The 16,515-nt window shown below is 40.2% G+C and overlaps 1 protein-coding gene across 1 annotated transcript; it reads right to left on the bottom strand.

Moving 5' to 3' along the window:
* Nucleotides 1–799: 799 nt before the first annotated feature.
* Nucleotides 800–15,001, bottom strand: LOC307121039 (myosin heavy chain, fast skeletal muscle-like). Its single transcript, XM_079808427.1, has 41 exons — nt 14,976–15,001; nt 14,740–14,781; nt 13,833–14,045; nt 13,554–13,697; nt 13,318–13,474; nt 13,066–13,093; nt 12,523–12,634; nt 12,351–12,443; nt 12,202–12,265; nt 12,019–12,117; nt 11,832–11,935; nt 11,567–11,705; nt 11,363–11,481; nt 11,102–11,251; nt 10,843–11,013; nt 10,462–10,768; nt 10,262–10,329; nt 10,093–10,180; nt 9,892–10,009; nt 9,658–9,781; nt 9,443–9,579; nt 9,098–9,353; nt 8,769–9,011; nt 8,509–8,685; nt 8,271–8,416; nt 8,089–8,179; nt 7,594–7,983; nt 7,394–7,520; nt 7,173–7,291; nt 6,897–7,093; nt 6,623–6,806; nt 6,365–6,530; nt 6,150–6,274; nt 5,663–5,971; nt 5,352–5,555; nt 5,133–5,258; nt 3,973–4,143; nt 3,777–3,881; nt 3,597–3,692; nt 3,367–3,498; nt 800–922 (listed from the first exon to the last, which is right to left on the bottom strand). The coding sequence occupies exons 3-41, from the start codon at nt 14,031–14,033 to the stop codon at nt 902–904; spliced, it is 5,808 nt and encodes a 1,935-aa protein (XP_079664553.1). The 5' UTR covers nt 14,034–14,045; nt 14,740–14,781; nt 14,976–15,001; the 3' UTR covers nt 800–901.
* Nucleotides 15,002–16,515: the final 1,514 nt, after the last annotated feature.

Raw genomic sequence — 16,515 nt, 5'->3', positions numbered from 1 at the left:
CATTGTGTATGAAATGTGCTATACAAATAAACTTGCCTTGCCTTACTTTAGTGTACTTGGGACTTTCGTGTACTTTAGCGTACTTGGGACTTTCGTGTACTTTAGCGTACTTGGGACTTTAGTGTACTTTAATGTACTTGGGACTTTAGTGTACTTTAATGTACTTGGGACTTTAGTGTACTTTAATGTACTTGGGACTTTAGTGTACTTTAATGTACTTGGGACTTTAGTGTACTTTAATGTACTTGGGACTTTAGTGTACTTTAATGTACTTGGGACTTTCGTGTACTTTAGCGTACTTGGGACTTTAGTGTACTTTAATGTACTTGAGACTTTAGTGTACTTTAATGTACTTGGGACTTTAGTGTACTTTAATGTACTTGGGACTTTAGTGTACTTTAATGTACTTGGGACTTTAGTGTACTTTAATGTACTTGGGACTTTAGTGTACTTTAATGTACTTGGGACTTTAGTGTACTTTAATGTACTTGGGACTTTAGTGTACTTGGGACTTTAGTCTACTTTAATGTACTAGGGACTTTAGTGTACTTTAATGTACTTGGGGAACCATCTTCAACCATCTGGTTAATAACTTTAACTCAAAGACTTGTGTAATATTTGTGTAATTAGTGTAATTAGGGTTAGTGTAATAATGTACAGTATGAAAGCTAGTGAAATATCCTAAAGGACTTCTAAATGTCCTAATTATTCTGATTTATTCTGATTTGTTTTGTTGCAGACAGCTCTCTGCCTCGTATGGCGGAACGCTTTGAGGGGCTTGAAAAGAACACAACAGCAAGAAGATTGCAGGTTTACCTTTATTGTCACTAAATTGCATACTGACATTTCACAAGAAATTCATATTATATGATGTTTTGCTACTGTGTCTGGATGTTGTCCCTCATTCCGCGGCTTCTTTGCTCTGAAAACAAGAAGATATCAGAGTTATTATGGCTAGAGAGCTCCTCTGTCCTGCTCCTAAAACACACCTCCACAACCAGATCATCAAGGTTTGGAAGTAAATCTCCAGGAGCCGGACTGAAAGGTGTAATACACGCACAACAGTAAAACAAGGAAGCAGTGGCGGAACAAGTTATTTTAGTCACTGAAGCTTCATGGACAGACGTTTTCACACACATTTTACACGGATGGATGGAAAGGTGAGCTCAAACTTCTGTTTACATCCAAAATGTTCTTAATCTTGAAAATGACTGATGGGACATTCTTAATATGTTTGGTTGAATTCAGCTTAAATCATTCAGCATTTGCAGTGTAAACAGCTTAATTTGTTGTCATTTATAATAAATAAATTGTATATATCGTCATTTATAAGTGATTTCAAATTAAAACAGTAGGATCAGAGTGAATATAGTGAGTGTTTAATTATTAATTAATGACACTAGTTACACAAATAATGCATGCATACACCATAAACCCTAATGCTCAAAATAATGAATTGTTCGAGTAGAGCCAACTCAAATTAAACAAATTAGTTCAATCAAATTAACTTTCATGAGTATTTAGAACTTACTTTTTTTGAGTTCTCAAAACTGACACATTTTAAGTAAACTGAATTGTTTCATTGTTTTATGAACTTGTTTCTTTTAATTTAGACTAACTTAAACTGAACCGAAACTATGCTGGCATTTCCATTTTCCCAGCATGCTTTGCCATGACACTCTTTTTTTGTGCTAGATTAACATTAAGTGGGATATTGAGTAGTGTTTAATGTTTTGTTATGCTAGTTTAGAAGAGTTTCTGTTATGTTCGTTTTATTGAATTAGCTAGTTAAAGCTAGTCAAGTTTCCACTACTAAAAATTGCCGATTACATTATATTTTTTAAGTGAAATGTATGAATGAGCTTACTCACATATTTAAAGTTCAGAGCAATTCAAATGTATGATTACAAAATAAATATCTGCAAGTTCTGCTTACTTAAACTTTACATTTCTTAACTTAACCCATTTTTTTAGTTTTACCAACTTATTCAGGTTTACAGTGTACTTGATCTTAAAATCATTTTAAATGTTTTATCTCCATCTTCAAGGCGCTAGTATTAAATATACTTTTTTTTGTTAAAATTAAATATTTGCTTGATTTCTCTTTGTCTCAGTTCATAAAGTGGTGTTATAAATCATTGTATTCATTAATTGATTGGTCTTGGTGTTGGTCCTTTCTCCATCAGCGGTTATTAACTAAAGAAGGCATGTATTGAGTTACACATGAATTGCTTCTCTGCATACTTATATTAAGTCTTTTGTTTCAGCTTATTGATCCCATCCTGAATATGCTGATCAAGGCTTCGAAAGAATGGTCCGTGTGGGAAACATTTTTTCCTCGAGGACACATTTTAGAAAGAATTATGGAGATGAAGTATCGGGATGCATTTCATAAAGTCAGGAGCACAAATGTGAAGTCACTCTATCTATTTTCATCTATTTTCTAAAGGCATCTCTGTTGACATACCGGACTTCTCCAATCATTGAGTCCTCTTAAACGCTAATGCTCATTTGCCGCCTTTTGTCAGTGAAATGCCCGCATATGAACATCCAATCAACAACCGATGCACAGAACGATACGGAAGAAAAGATCTTTCTCTACTTCCGTTTCATCACACATTTATTTGCTGACATATGGACATACGTATCCACTAAAGCCTGCATACCATTACACAAGAGGATGAGTGGAAGTTGACGCCCACAAACCACTCAAAGACAAGCAGCAGCAAACATCACACAATGGTTGGAGGAAATAACAGCCAAGTTTGAAATCAAGACGCGATTATGAAATGAAAAGTGCACTCTGTGTGATAAGTTGATCGTTTGTGCACCTACAACCATCACGCACACCATATATAACATGTAATGTAGTGCATTTTCCATGATAGAATTAGTGAACGATCTGACCTGATAAAAAATATGTGTGGTTCACACGTCTAGTGTGAAATGGGCCTGTCTGTGGTTTTCTTTTGCTTATTTATAATTGTTATCCACATAAGTTCTGCTGTTTGTGAAGTTGATATTATATTAAACTAAATATGCTGGCAAAATGATTTTGGTTTCTGATTATTAAAAAAAAAATTCAACTGTTTTATCAATTGCCAATATTATCATTCATTGCAACCCTAATTCAGTCCATCACAATATCGTGCAATGCTCAGTTTCTTATTTCAGCAGGATTCATGTGAATCAGCAAGAAAAGTCGTAGGTGGTCATTCATTCAGTTTTTCCAATCGCTGTGGTTACTGACCAACTACAGTTGAGTTTTGAATGAGCTAGTGGGGCTAACTAAACAAACAACTTTGCTCTTTGTAGGTATTGTACAGCCCAACACTGTTATCATGGTAGTATAGGTTTGACTGTTACCTTCCCGACATCACGGCTCTTGGCCCTCAGCTTGTTGACCTGGGACTCTGCGATGTCAGCGCGCTCCTGAGCCTCCTCCAGCTCATGCTGCACCTTCCTGTACCTGGTCAGGTGAGTGTTGGCCTGCTCCTCCTGTTACGATTACACAAGATATCCAACCCATTTCATTGCAGTGCATTCATGGCGCTGGACGTTTTTGTCAATGCTAAAACATTTGATATTGGACTTACAGCTTCTTCAGCCTGGCGCTTGTAGGCCTTCACTTTCAGCTGCAGCTTGTCTACCAGATCCTGCAGTCGGGTCACGTTCTTCTTGTCTTCCTCAGTCTTTGGGTGTAAATATTGGTTATGGTCTTAGTTAAACTGTATATTGTAAAAGGTGAAACTTTTCTAATTCCTGGGTAGTTTTACCTGGTAGGTAAGCTCCTTCACTCTCCTCTCGTATTTGCGCACTCCTTTCACCGCGTCTGCACCACGTCTCTGCTCGCCTTCAACTTCAGACTCTAACTCACGCACCTTCAGTAGAGAGTTATTGTTTCACCTGTCAAATCTCTGCTATGTACACCTAAGAATGTGTTTTGTTAAGCTCCTGAACACTCAAATTTACCCTGGACTCCAGTTTCTGGAGCTGTTTCTTTCCACCCTTCATGGCCAGACTCTCAGCCTCATCCAGACGGTGCTGCAGGTCTTTGACAGTCACCTCCAAGTTCTTCTTCATCCTCTCCAGATGAGAACTGGTGTCCTGCTCCTTCTTCAGCTCCTCAGCCATCATGGCAGCCTGTAATATAAGCCATGATTGAAAAAATTAACTAACCAATATACACCGATCAGGCATAACATTATGACAGGTGAAGTGAATAACACTGATGATCTCTTCATCTCCTGTTAGTGGGTGGGATATATAAGGCAGCAAGTGAACATTTTGTCTTCAAAGTTGATGTGTTAGAAGCTGGAAAAATGGGCAAGCGTAAGGATTTGAGTGATTGAGTGGCCAGATTGTGACGGATAGACGACTGGGTCAGAGCATCTCCAAAACTGCAGCTCTTGTGGGGTGTTCCCGGTCTGCAGTGGTCAGTCTCTATCAAAAGTGCTCCAAGGAAGGACCAGTGGTGAACCGGCGACAGGGTCATGGGTGGCCAAGGCTCATTGATGCATGTGGGGAGCGAAGGCTGGCCCGTGTGGTCCGATCAAACAGACGAGCTACTGGAGCTCAAATTGCTCAAGAAGTTAATGCTGGTTCTGAGGATGCAGTATGGGAAGAAGGCAAGCCGGCGTGAGACAGTGATGCTTTGGGTAATGTTCTGCTGGGAAACCTTGGGTCTTGCCATCCATGTGGATGTTACTTTGACACGCACCACCTATCTAAGCATTGTTGAGACCATGTACACCCTTTCATGGAAACGGTATTCCCTGGTGGCTGTGGCTCATTCAACAGGATTATGCGCCGCCACAAAGCAAAAATGGTTTAGGAATGGTTTGAAGAACAAGAAGCTTGAGGTGTTGACTTGGCCTCCAAATTCCCCAGGTCTCAATCCAATCGAGCATCTGTGGTATGTGCTGAACAAACAGGGGTCTAGAGGAGTCCATGCCTCGACAGGTCAGCAAAAGGGGGACCAACACAATATTAGGAAGGTGGTCATAATGTTATGCCTGATCGGTGTATATAGAAATACCTTCCATGACTGTTCAGTTTGTTACCACATGCACCTAAACACAATGCAAATAACTGTTTAAATCAGAGTAGAGAAGCAGAATGTCAACACTCACATCAGTGATGGCCTTCTTGGCCTTCTCCTCTGCATTTCTGGCCTCCTGGACTGAATCTTCCACCTCACCTTGAACTTGGACCAGATCAGCCTCAAGCTTCTTCTTGGTGTTAATAAGACTTGTATTCTATGGGATGTAAGCAGTTAGTTTAGTGTACATTTAAATGAAAGTTTGTTGTGTGTCCTGAATTTGTTAGAAGTATGAAGTGATTGTTTGTACTTGTGAGTGCAGCAGTCCCACACGCTCGCTAGCATCAACCAGCTCTTGCTCCGCCACTTTGCGGCCTCTCTCTGTTTGCTCCAGTGCAGCTCTCAGCTCCTCAATCTCTGCTTGCATCAGGTTATTCCTGCGCTCCACCATGGCCACCTGCTCCTTCATGTCCTCCTGTCCTCTGAGAGCGTCATCAAGGTGAAGTTGGGCATCCTGTGGCAACATTCTTTCTTTGTTAGCTCTCTTGCTTTGGTTAATTCATGTATTATATTAATTTTGCCAAAGTATATATTGCAATTCCACGTTCTACAGAAAGATACCTTGAGTTGGCCTTGGATGTTCCTGAGCTGTTTCTGGGCCTCGGCAGCCTGGCGGTTGGCATGACTCAGCTGGATCTCCATCTCATTCAGATCTCCCTCCATCTTCTTTTTGACTCTCAGGGCATCATTTCTGCTCCTGATCTCAGCGTCCAGAGTGCTCTGCATGGAATCGATCACTCTTTGGCTGTTCCTCTTGATCTGTTCCATCTCCTCATCCTTCTCAGAAAGCTTCCTGTCAATCTCGCTCTTCACCTGGTTCAGCTCCAGCTGCACACGAAGAATCTTGGACTCTTCATGTTCCAGGGTGCCCTACAAGGACAAAAGACAAAAATTTACTTTTTAGATTTGTCACAAGCACATTTATGAGGATTTAAGAAGGAAATTATTAACAGAAATTATGTTTTTCCTTTCAGGGTTTAGACCTATTCAGTGTTTTAATATTATGCAAAGCTATCGTGTCATAATGTTAGCATCATAGGAATGTCACCTCAGCTTCTTCAAGTGCAGTCTGGATCTCTGTTTTCTCAGACTCCACTGTCTTCTTGGCTTTCTCTAACTCATGAATGCTCTTTCCAGTCTCCCCAAGCTGCTCAGTGAGGTCAGAAATCTCCTCTAAAAGGGTTTAAAAATCATAAGTGTAAGATTTTCTGTTATATTTCATCTCTTTTTTTAGTCCTTGGTGTACAAATAAAAGTTGCTTACGTTGCAGATTCTTGTTCTCCCTCTTCAGGGTCTCGAGGTGGTCAAGAGCTTCCTCATAGGAGTTCTTCATTTTGAAAAGCTCCGTGCTGAGAGAACGAGCTTCTTTCTGAGCACCTTCTAGTTCAGCCTGACATTCCTCATACTTCTGTTTCCACTCTGCCAGCACCTGATAATGAGAGAAATGTAGTCATTGTTAATTAGCTAAGTTCACAGGGTTAGCTTAGGGTTAGTTTTACAGGTTATCCATGTCTTTCTTACCTTGTCAAAGTTTCTCTGCTTCTTGTCAAGGTTGGCTGCCAATGCATTTGCCCTCTCCACATCAATCATGAGATCCTCTACTTCACCCTGCAGTCTCTGTTTGGTCTTTTCCAGAGAGGCACACTTTGAGTTCACCGCCTCAATGGATTCTTCAGCATCCTGCAGACGCTGGGCCAGCTTTTTCCTGAGGAAAATGAAATGAAATTATAACATTTTGCTAATATTTGTCATGTTAAATGTAGGGAAATTAAGACTTTTCCATTGATGTATTTACTTGGATTCCTCAAGCTCCTCAGTGCGCTGGATGGCATCAGTCTCATATTTGGTTCTCCACTGAGCCACTTCACAGTTGGCCTTAGACATCCCACGCTGGAGTTCAGCTTTGGCCTCCTGCTCTTCCTCATACTGCTCTCTGAGCAAATCACAGTCATGGCGGGCAGACTGAACCGCATGGGCCAGAGCGTTCTTGGCCTATCAGGCAGAACATTGAGTTACCATCTATACAATGTTTTATATTATAAAAAAGCTAATTAATTATGTATAACTCTACCTTGACTTCTTCCTCAATATGTCTTTTGAGTTCCTCAATTTGCTGTGTGTAAGCCTGTTTTCCTCTAGTTAATTGTGAAACAAGTGCTTCTTTCTCTTCCAGTTGCCGACTAAATTCACCTTGGAAACCGGTTACAGATAGTACCATGAAATATAATAGCATGCAAACTTTTTAACTCTTTTTATTTTAGGTTTTTACACATGTAGCTTACTCTGTCTTACCATTTTCAGTCTGAAGTCTTGCACGTTGTGCATTCATGTCATTCAACTGACGAACATTTTCATCACTCTTGGATTTGATTTCACTCAGCTGGTCTTCCAGGGTACGGCACATCTTCTCTAAATTAGCCTAGAGAGATTCAAGGTTATATCCAGATGTTTGTAAAGATGCTTTTATATTAATAATCCTCTAGTGACATTACCTTTGCTTTAGCCACAGCCTCCATGTTGCTTGTCAAGTCATCAATCTCCATCTTGTATTCACTCTTCTCCTTCTCCAGCTTCTGCTTGACTCGCTGGAGGTTGTCGATCTGTTCTCCGAGCTCAGCCACACTATCTGCCTGCTTCTTTCGCAGAGCTGCGGCCGTAGCTTCATGCTGCAAGGTGGACTCTTCCAGATCACGACGCAACTTCTGGAATTCAGCTTCACGCTTCTTGTTCATCTCAATCTGGGCAGAAGTGGCACCACCAGCTTCCTCAAGCCTCTCACTGATCTCCTCCAGTTCCCTGGAGAGATCAGCTCTCTGCTTCTCCACTTTAGCACGAGCAGCTCGCTCAGCCTCGATTTCCTCTTCCAGCTCCTCAATACGGGCCTAAATAAAGAAAGTTGAATTACCCAGTGATCATTGGTAATGTGGGTTTTCCCAGCTGTGCAACTACTTGATATAATACAGAGAAAAGATTAGGGTTAGTGTTACCTGAAGTTCTTTGATCTTCTTCTGAAGCTGTATTCCCAGAGACTGTTCATCCTCAATCTTGCTGAGAAACTGACTGATCTCAAAGTCTTTCCTGTTTTTAAAGTAGTGTTTTGTAAAATGTGCAGAATACATACATTTAAAAAACAAAAATGTGTAATTGTGTTAAACTGATGTCCACTCACTTTTTGATCTTCTCATCTGATTGCTGTTTGTCATTCTCCAGGTCCATTATGGACTCCTGGGCCAGTTTCAGATCACCCTCAAGCTTCCTTTTGGCTCTCTCAAGGTCCATACGGAGCTTCTTCTCTTGCTCCAGTGAGCCCTCAAGCTAACAGAAACCAGAGCATTTAATTCTGGTATAGAGGCACAAAATTAAATTCCCATCGATTCATACTCTTATTGTCATGCCAAATATCTTACATCATCCACTTGCTGCTCAAGCTTTGTCTTAGATTTAGTCAGAGTGTTGACTTTGTCTTCCTCTGCCTGAAGGTCATCAAGAGTCTGCTGGTGTGCCTCTTGGAGGGCTTTTTTCTCTTTGGTCAGCTTAGCAATGCTCTCATCCTGAGAGGCCATCTCCTCCGTCAGGTTTTTAACCTAAATGGAGACATTGTTCACTAGTTCATTCTCAAGACCCTGAACAATCAGCAGTGTGAAGAACATGTGAAAAGATTATTGACCTTATTTTCTGTGGCATGTTTCTCCTTCTCCACTTTGGCCAATGTGAGCTCCAGGTCATCAATGTCTTTCTTCAGTTCAGAGCATTCGTCCTCCAGTTTCCTCTTCTTGGCAGTCAGTTCAGCATTGCTTTCCTCCTCATCCTCCAGCCTCTCGGATGTCTCTTTGAGTTTTGCCTCGAGCTGGATCTTGCTTTTGATGAGACCTTCACATCTCTCCTCAGCATCAGAGAGGTTTTCACCTTCCTGTTCATTGAGATGGATTTAGTTTAATGGCTTATGTTCATAGCTGTACCATCCATATTAGCATCAATAAGAGCTGAAATACTCACAGATGCTACTTGCAGTTGAAGGTCGTTTTTCTCCTGAATAATTGACACCATTTTCTCCTCAAGCTCTTTCTTTTTAGCTAATGCCTTTGTTAGATCCTCCTTCATTTTCTCATAGTTCTCCTTCATGGCTGCCATTTCTTTCTCAGTCTCTGCACTCTTTAGAAGAGGCTTGATCTTGAAGTAGAGCTTCATCCATGGCCAATGTTTCACATTCATGAATGAGCGGATGTTGTATTGGATGGAATAAATTGCTTCTCTGTGTAAATAGCAATCAGTAATTTAGTCATTATCAGTCTTTCATAACAAACAGTTATGTTTCAAACAGTTTTGTATGTTCCTTCATACCTCCTCTCCATCATTTTGACAAACTCTTTCCTCATGAGAAATCCACGGCACAAAGCCTGAGTCATGGTAACCAGTGCTGCTAGTTTCTCATCTCTCAACTCCTCAAGAGTACCCAAGAGACCAGCTTTGAAGAACACCTATAAGAACATATAATGATGTTACTGGTATATTATGGAACCCATTGTCCTTTATTGCAGATTTGCTGTGCAGCTCACCTTGGTGTGTCCAAACTTGTATTGGGTGTGGTCAATATCAATAGAACCCAGGAGTTTCTCTGAAGCCTTTTTGTTGTCAATGAACTGTCCCTCAGGGATGACGCTAGCATTTAATACTTTGTATCTAGAGGACATTCAGAGAAGACTCATGTTCTTGTGAACAATATTCATAAGATTGTGAAGATTAGGTGGTGCATCATCTCTTATTCAGTGCTTTCAAAAAGGAGTCTTTACCTCTGCTTGAAGTCACCATAGAGGATTCTGCTGGGGAAACCCTTCCTGCAGATTCTGATGCCCTCCAGCACCCCATTACACCTGAGCTGGTGGATAACCAGGAAGTTCTCCATCAGACCTGCAATGAAAATGTCCTTAAGGTTCCAGATGTATTTTAAGTGTTAACTGTGATGCACTTGAGTCTTCAGGGATTAAGTTTACCTGGAGTCTTGGACTCATTAGGAATCAAGCAGCGCACAAAGTGAGGGTGAGTGCTCCTCAAGTTCGTCATCAGCTTTCCCAAGTTCTCCTGTGGAAATGTTTGTCATTAGTCTAATCTCTAATGGTGTAAAAGTTCACCTCCTTCATTAAAAGAGAGAATCTGTTTTACCCTAAAAAGTGCAGAGACAGTCTGGAAGGAACCACCCTTCTTCTTGCCTTTCTTTCCGCCTCCCTCAGCTGTTTATGTCAATGAAAAAATAGTCTTTATTGATCTTGTGTTCCTTTTCATTAACCCCTTCAATAAATCACTATTAGATAATATCTAATTACATCATAACAAAGGAATTGAGGAAATGCAGATGGTTGTACCTTCAGCAGCTCCATGAGTGGCATACAGGAAGGCCAGCCCTTTGAGCGATGACTTTTGGTAGAGTTGCACAACAGAGTCGTTCAGTGGATCCTTGTTCTTGTCCAACCAGCCATTAATGTTGTAGTCCACAGTGCCGGCGTAGTGCACCAGAGAGAAGTGGGCCTCTGCCTTACCTTTGGCAGGCTTGGGCTTCTGGAAAGCTGGACATTTGCCCAGATGCTGATCATGCAGCTTGTTTTTGAAGCTTGTGTCTGTAGCCTTGGGGAACATGCACTCCTCTTCAAGGATGGAGAAGATGCCCATTGGCTGGTGAAGAAATATTCACGCTCAAGTATAGGCACAATATGAATAATCATTTTAATTTGCTGAATGTCTCTTACCTTCTCAATGAGCTCAATGCAGGCAGCCAAGTCCATACCAAAGTCAATGAACTCCCATTCAATGCCTTCTTTCTTGTACTCCTCTTGCTCCAGAACAAACATGTGGTGATTGAAGAACTGTTGCAGTTTCTCATTTGTGAAGTTGATGCAAAGCTGCTCCAAGCTGTTGAACTGATAATTAAACAGAGGCAAGTTCTTACTGTTGTCTATTATCTTTTATATCCTGATTGTAACAGAGACTTTGATAGCAGATGCTCACATCAAAGATCTCAAATCCAGCGATGTCCAGCACACCAATGAAGAACTGTCTAGGCTGCTTTGTGTCCAACATCTCATTGATACGGACGACCATCCACAAGAACATTTTCTCATAGACAGACTTGCAGAGCGCAGAGACTGCGTTGTTCACCTGAGAAATGTAAAGGTCAATGTAGATCATATCATTACACTTTTACTTCTCGAGATGACAATGAATGTCTCAGAGACATTTCTAACTTTATTCGAGGAGATTAGTGATCACCTGTGGTACTGTCTGGCCTTTGGTCACCATCTCATTTCCGACCTTGACTCTGGGGTAACACAGAGCTTTCAGCATGTCAGCGGAGTTGAGGCCCATGAGGTAGGCGATTTTATCGGCCACTGAGGAAGAACAGTTTTACACATTATTGTCGCTAAAGAAGTGAATGTTTACATGTTAATAGTATGGGCTAATAGTACGTCTTACCCTCGGTTCCATCAGGCTCGGCCTGCTCCTCTCTCTGCTTCTGTTTGAACTTCATGCCCCCATGATGCATCACAGAACCTGTCAGCTTGTAGATGCTGATTTTCTCATCAGCAGTGAAGCCCAGAATGTCAATGGCAGTCTGTTCATACAATGACCAAATGAATCACACATTATTGAGTCAAAGAGAAGGGTATCTTATATTGCATGCCTTGCAAGCTTTTGTAAGCAGTTACTACTACTACTAATAATAATGTAGTCCACATACATCTGTGGCGATGAACTCCTCCACATCATTGATACTCTTGACAGTGATTTCACCCTGGCTGATCATTGGATAGTCGTAAGGGTTGGTGGTGATGAGCAGGGCCTCTGTAAAGAGTTGATGAGCGGTATAGTAACAGTGATTTCAAACATGGTAATAAATTAAATGCACAATACTGTCGATTTCTCACCGAGCAGCTCCGGCTTGTGTCCGGTCATGAGCTGGTAGAAGATGTGGTAGCTCCTCTCAGCAGACAGCTGGAATGTTACTCTTGACTTTTCCAGCAGATCTTACAAAAAAACAAAACAAAACATCAAAATGTTTGCCTCCATATTAAACATTCATATTTTGGCTTAAAACAATAATGACTCACAAGTTTCAATATCAGCTGAGGCCAGTTTTCCTGTGGTCCCAAAGTGAATCCTGATGAATTTACCCTAAGCAGATTTAAATATTTAGAACAGTTTAGAATTTCCCAGCTTTGGAATGTTAACGGAGTTTGTACAATTATTGTCAACTTACAAAACGAGAGGAGTTGTCATTCCTCACAGTCTTGGCATTTCCATAAGCCTCCAGCAGAGGGTTGGCTGCAATGATTTGATCCTCTAGCGACCCCTGGTGAGTAGTCAAGTAATTTCATCATGCAAAATAATTCTTTCACTGTTCTTTGAATACTATTTGATTGTTTAGTCACCTTCATTTTGCCAGCAGTTTGTTCTGTCTTCTTTCCACCAGCCACAGCGATTGTCGCAAAGTACTGGATGACACGTTTGGTGTTGACAGTCTTTCCTGCACCAGATTCTCCACTGGACATGGAGTGAACATGTTAAAGATGGAAAAGAACATATCACACCATTTATAACATTCTAAAATATGTTGGCTCCTATGTAAGTACTTCTTTAAAATCCATAAATGTCAGACACTACATTTACATGCGCACCAGAAAGCTGCTTAAGGTGTGAAACCTGTGCATTATGCTGGCAGTGTGGTCTTAACCTCATATACATGCAGCACTGTCAGTAAAAGGCTTTTCCCCACACCTTTCTGTTACTTTAGTTATCCTTTCTTTCCCAGCACATGCCAATAAGAACAACGCTTATGCATTTGCATGACCATGTTACCAGCGGTCTCCAGCAGAAAAGTCAGGTGTTAAACTGCCTTATCTCAATAGCTTGAACAGTGTTAGCATTTACATGATGATTCTTATACAAAACTTTAATTATCATAGCCTACTTACGTAATCAGGATAGACTGATTCTCCCTGTCTGAAACATATTTAGTGTTATTTTAAGTGAAACCGCTAAACAGATCGTATTTTCAGATTTTTCTATATATCATATATGTAACAAAATGTACAAAAATACATAAATTACTCATGAGAGATCCATTACATAAAACGAGTCCATTAAATAAAGAAATTGTTGGTGTGTTAAGTAAAATATGCAGGCTCAAGTTGCAAAACGGATTGAAAAGGTATATCCTCACTTACCAGTGAGCATGAACTGGTAGGCATTGTCAGAGATGGAGAAGATGTGAGGTGGGGCTTCAATCCTCTTTTTGCCTCTGTATCCGTTCACAACGACTGAATCGTACACTGGGAGCCACTTGTAGGGATTGACAGTGACGCAGAACAAGCCAGAGTAGGTCTGAAATGGAAATAGATAGTCCAGGTTTACAATGCTGCCGCCCCATCCCAGGAATAAAATATGATTTGCTGAGACTTACGTAGATCATCCATGCTGCGTAACGCTCTTTGAGGTTATACAGCACAGTAGGCTCATTGAGGTGGGTCATCATGGCCATGTCCTCAATTTTGTCATACTTGGGAGGATTCATGGGGAAGATTTCATCTTCTTTTACCGTGACTGTCTATAAAGTTTTCAACATGGATGAGACATTTACAACAAATGCAAAATTTATTTTACCTGGCAAGCAGTTGTACAGTCCACAGCGTCATGTAAAATTGTCTTATAGAAGATCAACACAGTTTCTAATTCTACTTACTTTCCCACACAGAGTTTTGACAGTAGCTTTTCCACCCTCTCTACTAGCAAGAACACCCTTCAGGTACATCTCGTCCGGCACTGTCACGAAGAAAGCCGATTTGGCATCAAAGGGGGTGTTCTGAGCCTCTATTCTCTCTCTTTCCGGCTTCCGGAGGTAAACGGCCGCCGGGCCGAAGCACTCCATTTCACCATCTCCCATGATTGTGGTTTACTGTGAGAAGTGATGAGGAGAGAATGTGCAGAGGGATTAATACTTTCATTACGTCTAAATATTAAACAAGTGCAAGTGGAATAAAACATATGAATTCCTATGAATGAGGAGCGCAATAATGCTGCTCCATGTGAGTGTTTCTGAGCTGTGTTCAAAAGCAGTTTTAATTATCCTGAGCAACTCTCTTTACTCAACAAGTTCATCAATTTAAACATTTTGGTACTCTGCTCCAGGGGTTTTCAAACTTCATGAAGCCAAGCACCCCCAAATATGATGAACCTATATGAGGGACCCCCTTCCTAAGATCTATCTATTTTTATGCACAAAAAAAACAATATGTTGTATTTATAATGTCACCCTTACTATTTATCTAACAGTTTTATTGTTTCCCAACTTAAATTGGCTATTAATGTTGGATGTATAAACCTGAAAAAAAAAATTCAATTAAAAATTATTTGTATAAGCAACTAACAAATGTATGTAAGCAGCTTACGTAGTGTGTTAAAATATTAACTGTATAAGCTTCTGGAGGACCCCTGGGGGTCCCCGGACCCCAGTTTGAAAACATCTGCTCTATTCAAGCAACTGTTTGCTTTAGAACTGAAATGGGATCTCTTATTTTCTTTGCTTCTAAAATGAAAACCAATTATTATAAATATGCATATATTTTGTTTATTAATCACAATCATAATACCTGCTGTCCTGTCCAGAGAGAATGTGTCTGAGGTAGGAGATGCTAAGAGAAAGGTAGAAAATTTGAGTTCGAATATGTATCAAAAGCATGTTGAACAATGCATAGCCACATTCTAAACTCTTAAATATGCTAACTGATTACCATGTATCAGAGTTAGCCATTCAATCTCTAAACCGCAGAACACAAGTATGTGATATTAGATTAATAGTAGAAGGAGAGCATGATGAACAACTCACCCACCTTTGAGTTCCAGTCCGTTCTTAAAGGAGCCTGAAGCAGCTTCTTATATAGGGAGAATACTGTTCACTCAGCAAAATGCACACACTGTATTTGGTCATGTATTTTAAGCTCTGTTTCAACTGGAATTTTTGTGACTGATTGTCACATTCATCAATATCCTGAAACCAACCAAATATGTTATCACTATGATTTAATTAACTGTCCAGTGTTCATTTAGTTTTAGTTTTGTTGAATTAAATATTCTGTTAGAAGAACAGATAATGGGGTTGAGATAATGGCAGTGAACCCTTCAGTAAGATGAGGTGAATTGACACTAGATTAATTAAACAAATATTTGAAAATAAGCCACAAATATAGTGATTAAAAATTATACTTGATGTATTTATAGGTGTCACTTGTGATCAAGCGCCTTAACCTTGAGAAAGGGTTGTTATGAGAAGGGTATCGTTTACTGAAGTTCAGACATTTTTTGAGTCTTATGTTGAGCATAATCTTCTTCAAGTGCCTTGGCACTACAGTAGAGCCCAGTTTAGCCGTGGAGAAGCTCTCAAATGTCACTGGGATACTGTTCCCAGAATCCTGAGAAGTTTTTCATGTGACAAAGCAACACATTTTGTGAACTTGTGCATATGGTGACACTTATATGCTGAAAATCAGACGAGATCTGGCAGAATAATGCTGTTTAGACAAGCCTATGAAAAGGCATGAGACTAGTCAATTTCATCATTCATAATACTTTAGACATTCTACCAACTATAAATAACTTATCAACTACATGTCTGCTAACTCTAATTAGACTGCTAGTAGACTGTAAGTTTAGGGTTAGGTTTTAGGGTTGTACTTGCAAAGTTTCTTCAGTAGTTCAGTTTTCTTCAGTAGATTGTCTTTTGGGGCAACATCAAGATAAAGTGTTAGCAGATACACTATATTGACAAAAGGCTTATTGCACAGGTGGCCACCGATCACAGTACCATGCTTGGGTTCACGGAGTTCCTGAGAGTGGCCCATTCTCTCACGAATGTGTGTAGAAGCGTCTGCAGGCCTAGAGCTTGATTTATACACCTGTGGCCATGAAGGGATTGAACACCTGAACTCAGGGATTTTGAAAGGGTGTTATACACCAATGATAAGTTATTATAAATTATTAAATTGTCCAAATGTCAAATAATTCAGTTGTGTTTTCAGACATTTTTTGGCCATGAAGGGATTGAACACCTGAATTCAGTGATTTGGAGGGGTGTCACATAGCAATTGTTGTGAATTAAACGCATTGAAGTGGATGATTTACACTCTCTGCTAGTTTCCAGCTTGTTATTTCAGTTTTACACTCTACCAATGGCTGTGCTAGTCTATTGGGCTTCATGTGTCTGTTAATTTGTGATCAAATGCTGCTGATCTCAGAGTTGTATTACAGCGCTCTTCACACTACACATCATTTCAAATCAGCTTTACTGCTATGTCTATAATGCCTTTGTACTTTACCATAGAACAAGTTTTAGAGCTGGGCGGACTGACGATAAATAAAGAAGCGACATG

Source organism: Gobio gobio, assembly GCF_949357685.1.
Source record: "Gobio gobio genome assembly, chromosome: 24".
Taxonomy (NCBI): domain Eukaryota; kingdom Metazoa; phylum Chordata; class Actinopteri; order Cypriniformes; family Gobionidae; genus Gobio; species Gobio gobio.
Note: the sequence above shows the minus strand (reverse complement) of the source record. Positions and strands in the feature narration are given on the sequence as shown.

Excerpts from the sequence above, each read along its gene's own strand:
- LOC307121039 (XM_079808427.1), bottom strand. The coding sequence starts at position 14,033 with ATGGGAGATGGTGAAATGGAGTGCTTCGGCCCGGCGGCCGTTTACCTC. Across the intron at positions 9,782-9,891 it reads TATGGTGACTTCAAGCAGAG|ATACAAAGTATTAAATGCTA; the intron begins GTAAAGACTCCT and ends AATGTCCTCTAG. Across the intron at positions 3,693-3,776 it reads TGAAGGAGCTTACCTACCAG|ACTGAGGAAGACAAGAAGAA; the intron begins GTAAAACTACCC and ends TTACACCCAAAG.